The sequence below is a fragment of the Kryptolebias marmoratus genome, linkage group LG10, assembly GCF_001649575.2.
Source record: "Kryptolebias marmoratus isolate JLee-2015 linkage group LG10, ASM164957v2, whole genome shotgun sequence".
Lineage (NCBI taxonomy): Eukaryota > Metazoa > Chordata > Actinopteri > Cyprinodontiformes > Rivulidae > Kryptolebias > Kryptolebias marmoratus.
Window position 1 is genome coordinate 20,806,448 of NC_051439.1, and position 17,594 is coordinate 20,824,041.

The following is a 17,594-nucleotide window of genomic DNA, read 5'->3' on the forward strand; positions in this document are numbered from 1 at the left end:
AATTGATAAAACTTTGGCCTTCAAGGCCACATCGGGAAGCCAAATGTAGATAATAACAGAGTTGTTTTGGAACAGGCTGACTTTGTTTTGAGTCTGCCTTGAAGTCTTTGCTGGTACATTTTCGATAAGCCAGGAGACAGAGAGAAAAGAAACACGTCCGCCTTCCACCAGGAGCAACAAAAAAAAAAAAAAAAAGGCAGAGAATTAGTACAAGGACCAGCGCTCCGACTTCTGTAGACAACATCGTAAGGATGAAGGATGAAGCTGGAAGCAGAAGAGAAAACTTCACTAATTAGGCTCAGTTTTTTTAAGCAAAATAAGAATCAGAGACTTGATCTGTCCCAGACTAGAGGGCCGGATGAAATGTTACAGAGGGCCAGACCTGGCCCGCGGGCCTTGAGTTTGACACGTGTGGTTTATTAGCTGATCCCACGGCAGGAACTCAGTGCCTTCAGGCATCTAGATGTGTTGAAGACGACTTCCTAAAGTTCAAACCGAACAGAACAGGAAAGAAAGAGGACGGTTGTTGGTCTGAGCATTTCAGAAACTCTTGATTTACTGGGATTTTCACGCACAACCAACAAAGAACAGTTCTGAAAAGCATAACATGTCCAGCGAGAGGCAGCTGTGTGAATGAAAACACCTTGTTGATGTCAGGGAAGAATGGGCAGATTGGTTTGTGGTGATAGAAAGCCAACAGCAGCTCAAATAACCACTCGTTACGGCCGAGGTCTGCAGAAAACCGCCTCTGAACGCACAGCACGCCCAACCTTGAGGCGGATGGGCTGAGACCACTCCAGGAGCCACTCCTGTCGGCTAAGAACAGGAAACTGAAGCTGCAGTTCACTCAGGCTCACCAAAGCAAGTAAGGGATTGCCTGGTCTGATGGATGTGCAGCTGACACATCTGCCATCATGTCAATATGGACCAAGATCTTTAAGGAATGTTTCCAACACCTTGTTGAATCTATGCCTCAAAGAATTAAGGCAGTTCTGAAGACAAAAGGGGTCCTGGTACTAGCAAGGTGTGCCTAATAAAGTGGCTGGTTAGTGTGTGTATAAGGTGTGGGGACAGAAACCAGCTAAGAGCGTAGAAGCATCACACTGCAGCATTAATGCTTTGTTTTTATTGCTTGTTGATGTATATGAGTCAACACTTCATTCACTCAGTGATAATCTCTGGTCTTTGTTTCTCATAAAGATAAAAAGGAATCTGAACAGCAGATTTTAGAGAATCAGCCAGTGAGTCAACAATTTCTTTTTTTCATTTCTGCCTCTTAAAAGAAAGCTTAGAGTTTAACCTTTTAAGTTATAAAATTTAAGCTGAAATGATCTGATGTAATGCAATGCAATGTCATCCTCCTTAGACTCATTTGTCTCTCAAATTGCCCGCTTCGTTTTAATTATCTGCACATATCTTTCAAGGCAGGTTCTTGTGTTGGACGCAGAATTAAACTCAAGGTGAAATGACATTTTTGCTCTGACTTGTCAAACGTTTAGAATAACTGGAATCACTGGATGTGTGGTTCTTTATAATAATGGTGACGCTATATAAACACGACATAAAGTTCTAGCTGTTGGACAGGAGGTTTCTGAGCTTTTGCACAAATCGGCTGCACAAAAACTGAAGCTAATCATGCAGGTAAAAATGTAAGACATCACAGACTTTAGGTTATCTATAGGTGAAGTTTCTAAATCTCTAAATGAACTGCGGTTACAAATTCCCATGTTGTTAAAAACTTCAGGGAAATAAAGGATGTTTTGGGACAGTTTTGCGCTTCTGACTGGAAGTAAAAGTTGTAAAAGTTTTAAACCACATTGCTTTTGGATCAGACCGTAACATTTACTGTCTCAAGTAACACGGTAATATTTTATTTTACAGTTTCTGTGCAGAAACACGGACAGTCTGCTGAAAAAGAAACGAGCCGATATAAAAACCTACAAAGATTTTAGTTGTTTTAATGATAATTCAGTCAGCTTGGTTTCTTCAGCACAAATCTTCTGGTCCTCCAGGCAGAGAGGGATGTGACTGACAAGTTAATATAACATAAAAAGATTGTATTTTCCTCTAATTTCTTCCACTGCTGCTATGTTTCACCCGACCACAGTGTCTGTCAGGCTAACAGAATTTAGCATGGTAACCTGATGATTGAAAGCAACTATGTGAAGGACGAATCTCACATCATGATGAAACTCTGTCCGTGCCTGAAGCTGTGAGGAATAAGAGGATAAATATGACAGACTGCTGTCATTTCAGCAGATTCATGAAGCTGTCAGTGTTTCTGTCTGCAAAGAGCTGTTGGCAGAGATTGTTTTGTTGGTTTAAGCTCGGCGATCGGAGGAGACGACTTGCAATAACAGGCAGAGCTGATGTGGAATCAGTGACTCGTCAATAAAAGGCTCCAGGAGCCGAGTGGCGCTGAAGGCGGCGGGCCCCGTGGGTTACAGTACGCCTCAGTTCCTCTGATGGACCCCGCATGAACGCTGATACGCCAAACATAATGTCAAAGTGGATGCTGCCTTCTTTTAGCAGCCGATCTGTGATTAAATTTGGGTTTACGATCAAACTTGAGACCCGATCAGTGAGCTGTAGCTGATTGAATCAGTCAGTGTGTGAGTTAATAACAAGGGCAGAAGTTTCTTGTTTGAAATTTGCAGCTGTAAATTCTGGTTTCTGACTTTGGTTCAGTTTAGTTTATCTGCCATTTTATCACAAAATCTATTCATCCTCAGCCCCTTAGTTTACTTTGTTTTGCTTTAAAACACTTACTCCCACTCACTGACATTAATAAAGATGGACAAAGGGTCTCCACCACCTGCTGTTTCCTAGAATTGAAGCCAAAATGTCAGTTTTTGTATTTTTGGAGCCAGAATCTGCGTTCTCAGGACCATCGATCCGAAAGTCCTGCCTACACAGCGTCCCATCACAGTTTAACAAGACTCTTTTCTTTAAGCCTTTAATGTAAACGATGTTTAATTTTAAACGCTTTGCTGGTAAACTGCAATGTTTTATGGACTTGTGACTTTAATTCACCTTTCCTCCAGCTGATCTACGAGGATCTTGTCACAGTTTATCACTGTTTATCATCAGGAACCGACACCAAAGGCCACCTTGTGCGACTCTGTGATAAAATTTCAGTTTTTTTTTGTGTCCTGCAAATAAGACTGAGATCGTTCCTGTGTCCTTTCAGTTTATATCTGCAAATAAACGAGACTTCAGAAAGCCCGAGGCGTACGGACGCTGCACTTTGTGCTTTTTCACAATAATACAGAACACATAAAGGACAGCTTTTAGCTTATAAAGCACATATCAGATCAGCGCTTATTTCAGCAAAGAAAATAAAAGCTCAGCAGTTTCTGCTGCAGTCAAAGCTGTTTTTTTAAAACAGCAATGAAACAAATCAAATCTCTTCTTATTGAGCTGCTTATTTTATCTCTAAAAGAAGGTTTGTGGGGTTCTGCATGGAGGTGAGACTTTCTCTGGGTTCAGAGTGAATTCGGTGCAAACGGCAGCTCTCTCAGGTTGTAACTTAAACAGAGCTATAAGCACTTTTATGAGTCTGTTCGCTGATGAGTCCTGCTGGTTCTATTACAGGCGGTTCCACTTGGGTGAACGCTCAGCTTGTGCCAAACGACGCTGCTGCTGTTCCCTGCTAATAAACACGGACCTGATACCGGAGAAAACCCAGAGGACTTGGCGTTCAGCCCAGGATTTAAGCTCCTCTTTCCTGGATGACTTCTAATTCAATAGACTTGACTTCATCCGTGACACAATGACCCAATGGCGCAGATTTTAGTACTCTTTTTTCTTTTTTCTCTCCCTGAGAACTTCATTTTTCAGAATATGGCAAAACTAAAGACAGGACCTCAATCATATGTCACCTTTCAACCAAAAGTTTTTTACCTCATTTTATTTATCTTAGGTTATAACTTTTTATATGAAGGTTTAGACCAGAGGTCTTTTTATTTTCTGCAGCTGGAGCTGCTCATCTTTAAGGAATGAGAAAACATCTGTCCACTGGCTTCCTGTTTGGCTAAAAAACACTCCTCAGAGATGCTTCGTTCGTCTTTATTAATGTTGATTGGTGTCTGTTTGTTAAAGAGAGACGAAAACATTGTGACCTGCCTTTCGTCTTTCAGCTGTGGGTAAGAAGATTACAATCAGAAGTTGCTGCTGATGTAAAAGAACGAAACCTCACCTCCTCCATCATCTGGCTGTAGACTCAATTTTCAGAAACATCAGTGTTGATGTTAACGACTTTGTGTTTGTTTCCCTGCAGTAAATGAGGCACAGAGAGGATATAACTCTGTTTGTAATGAGCACTGACTAAATATTCTGCACCAGGTTCGATTTAAACCATCTGCCAATCTCCGGGTATATTCCAGCTATCTTTACAACCTGATGAGGACCAAATGACTTTTCTGTTTGTGTGCAGAAATCATTTTTTATCTTGATTCAGTATAGAACCATTTAGGAGCTGCATGCATATTAAATTTCTTTAAATTACACCTAATGCTTTCAAACATGCATGCAGCTGTCCAACAGCTTCTATTAGAGGCTGGAAAAAATGAAATTAAAGTGTGCTTAATGTGTCCGTCAGGGCGGCTGTATTTACACTTCTGAAATGAATTTTTTGCTCAAACACAGCAGAGTTTAAATACCTCCAGGCATGTGAAATTAGAGGTATTGGTTGTGTGATTAAATATGCCATCTGGCCTGAGTACACCTCAGCTTCCCCCTGGAGGTTTGAGAGGTGGAGATCGAGCCGCCTGATTTATCTTCCTCAGAAATCTAACTTTAGACCTTCAGCTCAGGTCCTGATGGTATCACAGAATATTTAAGCTTTTGATCGTCTCCTCGAGGCAAAACAAATGAAGCCAGATATTGTCTCTTGTATTCACACACACTTTTTAAATGAAAGTCGATCGCTGGGAATCTGTGTGTGTGTTTTACGCAGTTTGCTCTCCTTCACAGTTCAGCCATTGGGCCCAGTAAACAGGAGGACGAGGACTATGAGGATGTGCCCATTAATAAAACCTGGGTCTTATCCCCGAAGGTCTACGAGAGCGACGTGACTTTGATCCTGAATAAGCTGCTGCAGGGCTACGACAACAAACTGCGGCCTGACATCGGAGGTGAGGGATCTCCTAAGAGCACGTTTCTCTTTTTAAGCATAAAGATCGTAAGTCACAACCTGTAAGAGGTTTTCTGACTCAGCAAGAGTAACATCTGTTGCTTAGGACAAACAAAATTAACTGACTCAGTCGGCATTTAACTTAATATTTAACAAATTTAGGAAAATAAACGACATTTGCATGATTTAAAACTGCCTAATGTAATGTTGCGAATGTCAGCGTGGTTTCTCTTCTGTTGTGTTGAAGTGCGGCCGACGGTGATCGAAACAGCTGTTTACGTCAACAGCATCGGCCCAGTGGACCCCATCAACATGGTGAGACTGCTTCCTCTGGATTTTACTTTTATAAAGACGGAAGGATTTAACCTCTTGAGCTCATGAATGAATTTAGAAGAGCAGTTATAAAGTTTGCAACCTCCATTCAGCGATTCTATCATGAAATGTTGCTGAGAGTGCAGACTGCTATGATGCAATATGATGCACAGTCAATGCAACCCTCTTCTCCCACTTCCACTTCCTGGAAAGTGGATTGGTCGTCGTGGACCAGTTGAACGGCCCCCCAAGGTCTCCCGATCTGACTCCCTTAGACTTTTATCTTTGAGGTCATCTGAAGGCGATTGTCTCCGCTGTGAAGATACGAGACGTGCAGCACCTGAAACTATGGATACTGGAAGCCTGTGCTCGCATTTCTCCTGCCGTGTTGCTGTCAGTGTGTGAAGAGTGGGAGAAGAGGGTTGCATTGACAATCCAACACTTTGAACACATTTTATAAGTGGTGAGAAACTCATGAAAGAATAAAGTTTTGTTAAAACCAAGCAGACCGTTGTTTTTCTTGTGAAATTCCTAATAAGTTTGATGTGTCACATGACCCTCTTCCCATTGATGGATCCAATATGGCCAACTTCAAAATGGCCGCCATGGTCACCACCCATCTTGAAAAGTTTCCACCTCCCATATATTAATGTGCCACAAACAGGAAGTTAATATCACCAACCATTCCCATTTTATTAAGGTGTATCCATATAAATGGCCGACTCTGTACAATACAATATGATACAATATGCAATAAAATACAATATGGTATAATATTATACAGTACATACGATATAATACAATATGATATGATATGTTATAATTTATTTGTGATATATAATAAAATGCAATAGTTAAAAGTCTAAAACAGCATTTCTTGAAGGGATGCATTTTCCTCACCACCTTTCCTGCCAGAGTTTTTAAACTAAAAGTCATTTATTATTAAGAAATTGAGGTTATAGCTGTTTTAGCTAAGCCTTGAAAGTAATATCATGCACAAAATCACGGGTTTTTAGGGGAAATCTCCCGCTCAGAGTCTTTTTGTTTCATGTCGTTGGCGTTTTCTGTTCGCTTGTTGTTTTTGCAGGAATACACCATCGACATCTTCTTCGCCCAGACGTGGTACGACAGCCGCCTGAAGTTCAACAGCACCATGAAGCTGCTCATGCTCAACAGCAACATGGTGGGAAAAATATGGATTCCCGACACCTTTTTCAGGAATTCACGGAAATCCGACGCCCACTGGATCACGACTCCCAACCGGCTCCTGAGGCTGTGGAGTAACGGGAGGGTCATGTACACCCTGAGGTAGGACCCTCAGGAAGCCAGTTTTGTTTTTTAATTTAATGTCAACCCTGCAGATATTTGTATTTCTGTGCAGCGTCAGTGCGTGCATCCTATTTTTTTTCCTGTTTTTATTGGTGTAACCTAAGAAACAGCAGCTTCAGTAAAAGCAGAACAGGAATTCTGAGACTTAATTTCTCTCTGTCACAATTCTGTTTTTGTCAGGTTGACTATAAATGCGGAGTGTTACCTTAAGCTGCATAACTTTCCAATGGATGAGCACTCGTGTCCGCTGGAGTTTTCAAGCTGTAGGTGGTCGAACATAACCCCCTCCCCCCGCCCGCCCATCTCATTTTAGAACCCGCCATCTTGACTTCAGCTTTCGTGGCTTGTTCAGAAAGAGGTTCTAGCACATTTGCTAAGCCTGTGTTGTCAAAGAGCCCATCTGCTTGAGGCTGAATCAATCTATCATCTGCTCCACCAGCAGAAAGAGGTCACCTGTGCCATTTTCTCTGACAAATTTAATGAATTATGCACTCTTTCATGTCGTCTGTGTCATCCTTCATTTGTCTCCTGCATTGTGCTTTTACCTCTCATGTCAGATCACGATCCTAATCTTCAAGCAACAAAAAACTATTTCATAGCACTGAGGTCAAATGTCAGAAGGAGTGCAGTCACAGTAAATGTCATCAAATGAGCACACACCACAGTGCGCTAATAACACACAAATTTGGTCGTTTCCAAATACACACACTAAGAAATGCATTTATTTCCACAAAGAGTCATTTTCCATAATTGTGCAGCAGTAAGAAACATTTTGCTCATTTGAGGAAATTTTCATGAGACTGAGCAGCTCAGCGACATCTCGAATGCTCCCCTCTGCCTCTCTGTGGTGCCGTGTTCTCCATGATCCGCAGTCGGTCGTAAATTGTGTCAAATAAATGGAGGCAGCCACCGTGGTAACGCTCACTTTTACAAATCTCTACCGCTCTCTTTATTAGCACATACACACAATGTTAGAATCTTAATCTAAAACACAAACCCAGGAGGTCTGGATCGGACATGTTTTACAATGAAATAGTATAACACCAATAAAATAAAGAGATTAATTTAAGCCAGTGGTGAGGAGACATCCCTGGCATCCGGATGTCTACCCTGATATTGCTGGTTTTATATTTGCTCTCGTTAACGGCAGCTCTCACCTAATGATCAGGAATCAATTCGCCGGTCTGAATGTAGGCCTCCAGTATCTGTTTATGAGCGCTGCACTTAACCTTTTACAGTTCTGATTATTCATCCATGTTTTGGTACAAATACCGTCCATGTTGTTAAAGCTGGGGGAAATCTCAAATGAACTGATGAGGTCCTTATTCATGATAAACCTTGTTAAAAAGAAACAATGAAGGAGGTGTTTGGGGAAATATGCTGCCTTCTCAATAAGGTGCACGCTTTTTTTAATGGGCATTAATTAAAGCCAGTACTTTAATGTAAGACATAGTGGCTACTTCCATCTTTTTTACACAGTTTATGTTTAATTTACATTGAATGACAGACTTTTGCCAGCACTCAGGATTAATTTTAGATGTCTCCTGTGTACGACGGGGTGTTCTGCAGATGGTTATCCGAAGAACGAGATCATGTATCGATGGCAGAGACGAGCGGTGGAGGTGGCTGACCAGCGTTACTGGAGACTCTACCAGTTTGCTTTTGTGGGAATGAGGAACACGTCTGACGTGGCGCACACTCAGTCAGGTCAGACGGGACACACCGAGTTAGAAACGTTGTTTTTGTTTCATTTGATCTGAACGTGTTTAACTTTCAGGGGAGTACGTGATCATGACGATCTTTTTCGACCTGAGTCGGAGGATGGGCTACTTCACCATCCAGACCTACATCCCCTGCAGCATGATCGTGGTCTTGTCCTGGGTTTCCTTCTGGATCAACAAGGATGCCGTCCCAGCCCGAACATCTCTAGGTGTGATATATGATGTTCTTCATGCAGAAGTTATTGTTGGTAACGTTATCAATAAAGAAATGTCTCCTAATTGTCTTTTAAACCAACGAAGATGAGCCAAGTTTGTCCTAAACTCCTTAAAATGTCCCTGATTTGTACTTCTTGTGCTTCTAAGAACAAAATCATTCATGCATGAGATGTTTCACCCATTTAGGCATCACGACAGTGCTAACCATGACCACTCTGAGCACCATCTCCAGGAAGTCCCTGCCAAAGGTTTCCTACATCACCGCCATGGATCTATTTGTCTCCGTCTGCTTCATCTTCACTTTCGCTGCTCTCATGGAGTACGGCACTTTGCACTACTTCACCAGCAACCGACAGACCAAGAAGACTAAAGCCAACAACAACACACAGGTACCAAGCATTTTTTTGGTCATTTTCTATTAGATTTTTTTGCTTTTGAGCCAGCTAAATGGGAATATTCATGTTGTCTTTGCAGCAGAAAGTCCCCAGCATGGTAAACATCCGACCTGGGGCGTCCCTGTTGCAGATGAATAACATTGTGCCCTATCACGAGGACGACGACTACGCGTATGATTGTTTAGATGGAAAAGACTGCGCCAGCTTCTTCTGCTGCTTTGATGACTGCCGATCAGGTGCCTGGAGAGAAAACAGGATGCATGTTCGAGTTTCTAAGATCGATTCTTACTCTAGAATATTCTTCCCCACTGCTTTCGGCCTTTTCAATCTAGTTTACTGGATAGGTTATCTGTATTTATAAAAGACAACAGTTTAACTAGCTGGAGTTTAACATCTGCGAACATTTCATCTGCTTTTAGATTAGCTGGAAACAACTCTTACTCTAATCCTACCATCAGCCTGGCTGCAGTAAGGCATGGCATACTCGTGCTAACATGTCCTCTGCTCTACATCTTGATCCCGACAAAAAGCAAGAACACTTACAAATGTTAGGCTGACCTTTTTGTAGAACCAGCTGTGGATTAAAAGTGTTTGCACATGTCAAACTCCAGCCTGCATAGAGGAGATATTGCCATCAAATAACCCAACTTTTTTATTTACTCTTTGCTGCTGTGCTATATATAATGTTCAAAAGCAGAAAAGAGAAGGTGCGCTGCGCTCTGGATTTAAGGGACATTGTTCCCTCTTTTAAAAGTTGGATTTTTTTTGAAAGGCCAGCCGTTTGTGTAAAGAGAAGTTAATCTATGGAAACTGATAATGGGGATTATGATTGTTTTTATGACAGCCAGATTTTATATTCTGATGTATCATACTGTATGTTACAAATCAAGTTGATGTGCTGTTCATCCAAAAAAAGAAAAGAAAAAGAAAACCAGCTGTTAATTTCAAACTTCCAGCTGTTAAATTGTTTGTTTCCTTACTGAACACATTCACAAAGACTCAGTTCTTCATAATATGGATGCACCGATAGCACATTCCTTTAATTACAAATTTAATCTGCCTCGACATATGATTTATATGTGTTCACAGACATTTGTTGTCCATTTTATATATATTTTGGATACTATTCCTACCCAAAAACAAAAATTTAACCAACAATAAGAAAGCAAGAAGGCAATGGACACTTTCTGTCACTTACCTCTTTAAAAGACAACCAGCTTGCAGCAGCACAAGCAGAAACAGCAGAAATAAGTCACTGTTTTAAGGCATTAGCCTAGAATCAGGGCCGTAGAAACATGAATCCAAACAAGGCTTTTGAATGGCGTGGTTCTCTGCGTAGCTCCACCAGTTTCCTGTAGGAGGTGCTGCAACTGTGTGCAGCTGCAGCCAAACTCAATGTCTACGAAGAAGAGCGCAGCTTTGCTACCTTACTGCTAAAATAAAGACCAGAAGAAGAAGAGCGCCACTTACGGTGAAACACAAGTTAGCTGAGCGCCTTCCTCGGAGAGCATGTCTGCAGCTGTTGCTCATTAAGCAGCTCGTTAAGCAGCTTTCCAAGCTGGTCAGTGACCCGTGGTGGGAAACTTCTCATCAGAATGGAGTAGATTGATTGCTACACCGGCCTTCATCCGCTCGCCTGATTGGTGAGCTTGTCAGGAAGCTCAGGCTCAGATCTGTATATTCTCTCTTCTGCTCAGTTGTCCACTTTGAAATACCTCCTTCTTCGTCTTCTCTTTCTTCTGGTGGTGTTTATTGGCAGAGAGCAAATAACTTCATGTTGCATCACCGCCACCAACTGATAAACAAAACAAACCAAAACCATAAAAGCCCTACCTCCTCACAGCTGACATCACTCCACCTGACTGCTCAGCTGAGAGGTGAACATCACCCTGCTGGAAAGAGGTATCAGTACTGCGATACTGGAACATTTCTGAGTACAAGTACACACATATAGTGTTAAACCAATACCCGATTCTAGTATTGGTATCGGTGCATCCCTGCTTCATGGAGTCCTGAATTTGCATTTAAACATATCTGTTGCATGTAAAATACATCTCGGCATCCTATCTTTCTGCGCAGCAATAGTTTTAAAGGCAGCTGTCAGTAGCATAATGTAAAAACAATTACCTTTGTGTCATTTCTGTCTGTTTTTTCACTTTAGTCATGCGTTCATTTTGAAAGACAGATCATTTCTTGGGAAATGGCAGAGGTTCATAAACTCGACTTGTAGTTTGGCATTACAGAGGTTACGCCGAGGTTGCGTTTTAGCCAACCAAAGACTGAATTTACTCACTTTTCTTTGTGAAGAAATACCTACTTTTTTATTTTTACCTTTTTTAGTTTTCAGTTTAAAGAGGAATTTGAACACATAACACTGGAAGTATCCAAACTAAAAAAAAGTATTTTTTTTTAAGTTTTCCCCACTTTGCTTTGACGCTGAAGATCTAAAGTGATGACGAGTTTAAGGTGGTTCTTTTTTTGTCCCATTCTTCCTGAGAACACGTCTTAAGATGTCCAGAAATGTGAGCAGAGTGGTCTTGAAGGCAGCAGATGTTGCTGGGAAATCTCTGCTGGACCTTTCTGCGTTAATGCTGCCCTCGCAGAACTCTGATCCAAGCCCGGACCATTACAGAACCGGGCTTTTGGACTTAACGCTGACACCAGTCTGCGTGCTCCTCTTCCTCTTTGGTTCATTTCTCCCAACGAAGCTGGTCCATCCCAGACAGACTTCTCTGCACAGAAGTGACGTTTGTGAATGTAACCCTGTTCGCGCAGAGCTTGACGAGGGTTTCCCGAAGGGTTCCCCTTGCCTCTGTGGTTCTGTCAGCTGTTGATGAATGCCAGTTCTTGATGCGGTTCCGTCTTAGGGATCGGAGAATCACAGCTGTGAAACGCAAAACCAGTTGCAGCTCTGAAGCATCGGAATTAAAATCAAAGTTTTGAGTTGATTATTTGTAAACAATTTCCCCCTAATGCAATAGGAAGAAATGTCTTTAAGTAGCTCTGTTTGTAGCGTACATATAAGATGTAGAGAAACAAAAATAAGAAAAGGTCTGGAAGGTGATCGTCCCGTTACGGTTCTCCCACAGCTCCCAGCTGGGGACACAGAGAACCTGTTTGGTTTTTAGTGTTTGGATTCAAACTAAATTGATCCTTTTCCAAATTATTCTGTTGTAAAACGAGGTGTTGTAAAAAGAAGGTGTTATTTGCAGATGAAAACATGATTTGGTGTTGTTCGGAGGCAGACTGATCACTGTTGCCATGGTTACCTCACTGAATAACAGTCTCTTTTATTTTTTATTTTTTTTACTTGGGCTGTTATAAAAATAGACCCTTTCATTCTTCTCTTGATGGTTTCTCTGTTATAATACACACTTATTTAGCAGTTGTTTCTGGTACAAATCAATGCTTTCTACCAATATAAAAACTAAAATAGAACTTAAGTTGAATAATCTGTAATTTTTCTTACAATTTCTCATCTTTTTAATACATGAAGAGAAAAGGATTTTGTCTGAGGATTCTCCTAATATGTTTAGTCGCTTGAGAAATTGTGCAAACCTTGTCAGAATTAATTAATCAGTGCCATTATTTATATTAAAAATATATTATTAATTTAAAAATGCTGCAATTTTCCTGTAAATATTTAGAAAAAAGTTAATTTCAGCCATAAAACCTCTAAACTTTGGCTCAAATAAAGGCTTATCATCTATTTTTTTGCAGTAATAATGATTATAAAAGCTAACATTTATTTTTTGACTCTGAAATGTCACGGTAAAAAGATGACCCTGGAAATAATGACGATAAAACAACGTATTTTTTAATCTTTTAGGATTTTATCCTTAAAAAACATCAGTTGTTTTTAGATGAAGTCTTTGCAGATGTTAAACACCAAATGTGTCCGACTGTAACCTCATGGCCTTTAATTAATTCATGTTTGTTAAAAAGGTTTCTTCAAAATGTTGAATCAACCACGTGAGGAATGTACTGATGTAATCTATGCAAACATGACTTCTGTTGTTCGATAACTGCGGTTTAATTTGGTCAAAACGATTCAAGTTCAGCTTAAATAAAGACTTTTAGTCTTTCATTACTGATATTAAAAACCCAGTAGAGTCACGTGTAGAACCGTGGAAAAACAAAAGTAACATTTATTTTAACAAAGTCCTCCTTTTTGGGTGAATCTTAAAAACACAAACGTTCCTCTGACCTGTTTCTGCAGCAGCGGCACTCATCTGTAACCCTTGCACCTCCACGTTTATTATTTATTAATCTGATTTTTAGTAGCATCACAAATTCTTTAACATCACATAGCATCCACAGCAGCTTTGACGAATCTGGACCAAAAGAAAAACGACCTAACTTGTGGGAGAAGGGATGTTTTTGCCTTATCTGTTTTTCTTCACGTTCAGTTTGTTTGCAGCAGAATGAGTACAAACGTTGATTTTTGGGGCTTAGCAGAATATAACTTAAATATTTAGATATTTTACCGTGAGGTTAGCGCTGATGGCCTTTTCGAAGGATGTGAAATTTGTCACCCAACCTTTTTTTGTCTTTCAGCTTTTTGTCTAAACTAAAAAAAGAAGTGTACAGATAAACATTATGAAGCAAACGTTCATTTAAATGTGTTTTAAAGCTACTTGAAAATGTTTCGTTGCCTCATTGTAAGTGGCTAAAAACTTTTCAAAAGAATCAAAATGCTGTTTTTAGTTTTTATTTCTCTTTTCCAGCCCAACAACCTCAGAAACATTCGCTGTACGATGTGCAAAGAGCTATATTTACTATTCAACTCAAGCCATATGAACACACCTGACATGTACCTGTGGACCACATTGTTCTGTGTAAATGTTGCTCATATTGTATTGTGATTAACTCAATACACTGTGACTAAATAAAGCAGTGCCTGAAAATCCAACACGTTGTTTCTTTGTGCTGAAAACAACCCACAGAGGGGCCAAGAGGAGATTATTGTTTTATGTTTTATTATCGAGATTTAATGGAAATAATGCAAAGAAATTGTGCGACTCTCTAAGATTTGATAGATGATGATGATGTGGGTGAATTTCCTGGAGCTTCTGCGATAATCCAGAAGAGAGAAAGGAAATAATCACTTAAAGTTCTTGTCACGAGGACACACACACTCAAAAAAATGGTTCTTCTTGTCACTTTCCTCAGCTGCTTCAGCCTTGAAGTTCAGCAGCACTAAAACTACACATATTTCCCAAAGTCTCTATATATTAATTAAATAAGATTAATTACTTAATTTCAAGAATTTGGTTCATTCCATTTGTTTTTTTGTTTTTATTTTAAAGAAACAGGCCCCTTCCAGGTCCTGCTAGGCAGTTTCTTCAGCCAGCAGGTGAGGATCATGTCAGGCCTTGGTGCAGTCCAAGCTTCTCATTCTGTCTTAGACAATGGTGTCCAATCCTGGTCCTGCAGGGTCACCATCCTGCATGTTTTAGATGTTTCCCTGCTCTTCAGCAGGTCTTCAAGTTCTGCAGAAGCCTGTTAATCACTCAGTCACTCAAATCAGGTGTTTCAAAGCAGGGAAACAAGGAAAACATGCAGGACAGCGGCCCTCCAGGACCAGGACACAACTGGTGTTAGATGTCTGCCACTGTTACCCCATTAGTGTGTTCAGATCTTAGATCAGGGGTCTCCAATCCTGGTCCTCAGGGCCACCATCCTGCATGTTTTCCTTGTTTCTCTGCTCCAACACACCTGATTTGAATCAATGGGTGATAAACAGGCCTCTGCAGAACATGAAGAGGTGATTTCACCTCTGAATCAGGTGTGTTGGAGCAGAGAAACAAGGAAAACATGCAGGATGGTGGCCCTGAGGACCAGTGGTGGATGAAGTACTCAACTATAGTACTTGAGTAAAAGTATTGATACTCATGGTCAAATCTTACTCAACTACAAGTAAAAGTTGCTGAGTCAAAAATGTACTTAAGTTAAAATACTGAAGTACTCACTTTTGAAAATACTTAAGTATTCAAAAGTACAAATTAAATTTTCTAATATCAGTATGTTGCTGTATAATTTTGCAGAACCTTGTAACTTTCAGAAACCACCTGATGTATCGACGCGTAGAAACACTCTGCTTCAACTTCTACACCACCTGGAAAGAACTTCAGTATAAAAATGCCTCAAAAAATAAGGATTTTTTTTGTCTAAAAACACACCAAACCAGAGAGTCTTGATTCTCCTCACACTTTTACTATGGAGCCAATGTTTAAGGTTGTTTCGTAGCCAGTTTGGATGATGGGCACCTATGTTTCCATAGACCCCACATCCATCCCATATAGCCCCTCTCTCTAGGCTCGTTCTATGCCCTCGTCTCGCTCCTGTAGCCCATTTTCTCATCAGAATGTCCTGCTTCCCCAACATTCAAACCCTCGATTAATCATCTTTTTAAATCACTTCATTAAATCAGTTGTGAAATCTATTTGTTTGCAAAAATCCCAGTTGGGAAAACCGCACAAGCATCGCTTTAAAAGAAAAAATGCAGCCACAAAGGTTTATAAAACAGAAAAATCTTCATGTTTATAGAAGAAATAAGCCTTATTTTCTTTATCATTTTAGACATTTTAACCAGTTCTTATAATGACAGATAATTAGATACTTCTGAAGCATATTACTCAATTAAAAGCCTTTCTGAGAGCAACAAAAGAAAAAGATTGTTCATCTGGATTCAACGTGTCGCTCTGATTGCTGCCTGTAAAGACTCATCAAACCCTTTTTTTATTTTTCATTCGAGTTGAAGGTTTTGTGGTGAGCAGGAATGAACTCTGGTGTTGGTTTGAAAATGGGAAAAGGCAGAAATGGCTGCAGAAAGGCTTTAAAAACCGGAGCAAAAAGCTTAAACTTAAAGCTGTTTATAAAAGGATCCATGTTGGATTTTTTTCCAACCAAATCAGAAGGAAATTAAAGACCTGGAAGGAATGGACATCACCTTGAACCTTTCAAACTAAAGATTTGGACTAAGATCACCTCCTGCTGAGAATATATGTTGTAGACAAACAACCTATGGTTACTTTCTGAGAGTTTCGATAAAATCCATCCAAAAATTCATGGTATACATGCAAAAACATCACTGTCATGCTCCAACTCTTCTCTAAGTTCAATCAAAACCACCGATTTATTTATTTTTGTCTGATTTTGACAATCTTCATCTCTGGTTTCAGCTCTGAAAGTCTAATCCTGTAAACTGCTGAGGATCAGTCTCCTCCACGGCTGTTTGTAAAGTCAGACGATTTAAAATTCATTTCTGTTCAGTTTTTGTCAGGTTTCAGAGTAGTCTTAGTTGAGCAGTCCGGCAGCAGACAGACACAGGAGACCAGAAGATAACGGTAAGTGATTTATTTACAGTGAGGGAAAATACTATTTACAGGAACGGGAGTCGGGATCTGAAAGAGGGAGGGACACGGTAAGTACGGAGGTGACGAACCCGAGAATGGTAAGTGACGGTTTGTTGAAATTAGGTTCTTACTAATGGGCTGAGAGTCCAACAGCTCGAGGGAGCACGCAGTGGGGAGTTCAGGCTTTAGGCTGGCAGGAGTGATCCTTCCAGTGGTGAGTAATTCCTTCCAGGAGACGACGTGAAGCAGACAGACGGGCACGAGAGGACAGGTAGGTACTTGCGTAGACAGGAGTCTCCGAAAACAGAAACCAGACTGGATTCACGGGAACAGAGGTATCTTCCTGAGACCAAAAACGGAAACAAGGTTAACCAGCACAGGGTTACAAATAACAATTCTTTTCTTCAGAGGCTCAGCGACTTTACCACTATTAGGTAATGCTCCAGCGCTGGTCTGGTCTCTGCCACCGCCTTAAATACTCCTGTCCTCGCCATCAGCCAGATCACTTGCAGGTGAGGAGGGAGAGTTGACGAGACGTCAATCACTCGCCTGGCCACGCCTACCAGGAAGCACTCACACACACCAGCAACACAGCCCCAAAAACCCCAGGATCACCACAGTTTTTTCTTTTTTTAATTGAAATGTGGTGATGAATTTGATTCCAGGAGGAAGAATCATGTCCTACATGTGTGCAGAGTCAGCTGCTGGGTAAAATGGGATGAGAGGCAGATTTAATTCTGTGAGTTAGAAGTTTTCAACTTTCTCACATCCCTGAAGTCATTTACCTTTTTCTTTTTTCTTTTTTTCCCTTTTAACTGTAATTAGTGTGTGGGCTGAGAGGAGGAAGGCAGCGATGCTTGAATCTGAGCGCTGATGAGGGGATGAAAATAAAGAAAACTGTCGTCTCCTGGTGAGACGTGATTATGGGGTTTGAAGACACGGGAAGGTGAAAGGCTCCCACCTCCAGTCTGGAAATTGGAGCTCGCTGTGACACCTTCAGATTGGAGAACCTGCAGAAGAAACCCTACTGATGTTTTCACTGGGAGACGTGATCTCATGGTGCGTTTCTTTTTTTTTACTGGAAGGAGTGAAGTGTGTGGAAGAATAAAGAATGTGGAGAAACTCTGTT

The 17,594-nt window shown here is 40.8% G+C and overlaps 1 protein-coding gene and 1 long non-coding RNA gene across 3 annotated transcripts in view; one reads left to right on the forward strand and one right to left on the reverse strand.

The window, feature by feature from the left end:
* The window catches only part of gabrg1 (gamma-aminobutyric acid type A receptor subunit gamma1), a 13,139-nt gene extending 2,687 nt beyond the window's left edge, over positions 1-10,452 (forward strand). The window contains exons 2-9 of the mRNA XM_017434837.3: positions 4,975-5,135; positions 5,382-5,449; positions 6,534-6,754; positions 6,956-7,038; positions 8,345-8,482; positions 8,553-8,705; positions 8,899-9,101; positions 9,187-10,452. Coding sequence (XP_017290326.1) covers positions 4,975-5,135; positions 5,382-5,449; positions 6,534-6,754; positions 6,956-7,038; positions 8,345-8,482; positions 8,553-8,705; positions 8,899-9,101; positions 9,187-9,468 — 1,309 coding nt within the window. The 3' untranslated portion in view covers positions 9,469-10,452. The remainder of the gene's footprint in view (positions 1-4,974; positions 5,136-5,381; positions 5,450-6,533; positions 6,755-6,955; positions 7,039-8,344; positions 8,483-8,552; positions 8,706-8,898; positions 9,102-9,186) is intronic.
* Positions 10,453-16,451: 5,999 nt separating this feature from the next.
* On the reverse strand, positions 16,452-16,923 carry LOC119617423. 2 transcript variants are annotated; one of them, XR_005233670.1, is made up of 3 exons: positions 16,891-16,923; positions 16,597-16,808; positions 16,452-16,513 (listed from the first exon to the last, which is right to left on the reverse strand). It is a non-coding gene; the product is annotated as an uncharacterized LOC119617423 (long non-coding RNA). The 2 variants fall into 2 exon arrangements; XR_005233669.1 differs by having other exon boundaries at positions 16,597-16,917.
* Between the last annotated feature and the right edge of the window lie 671 nt (positions 16,924-17,594).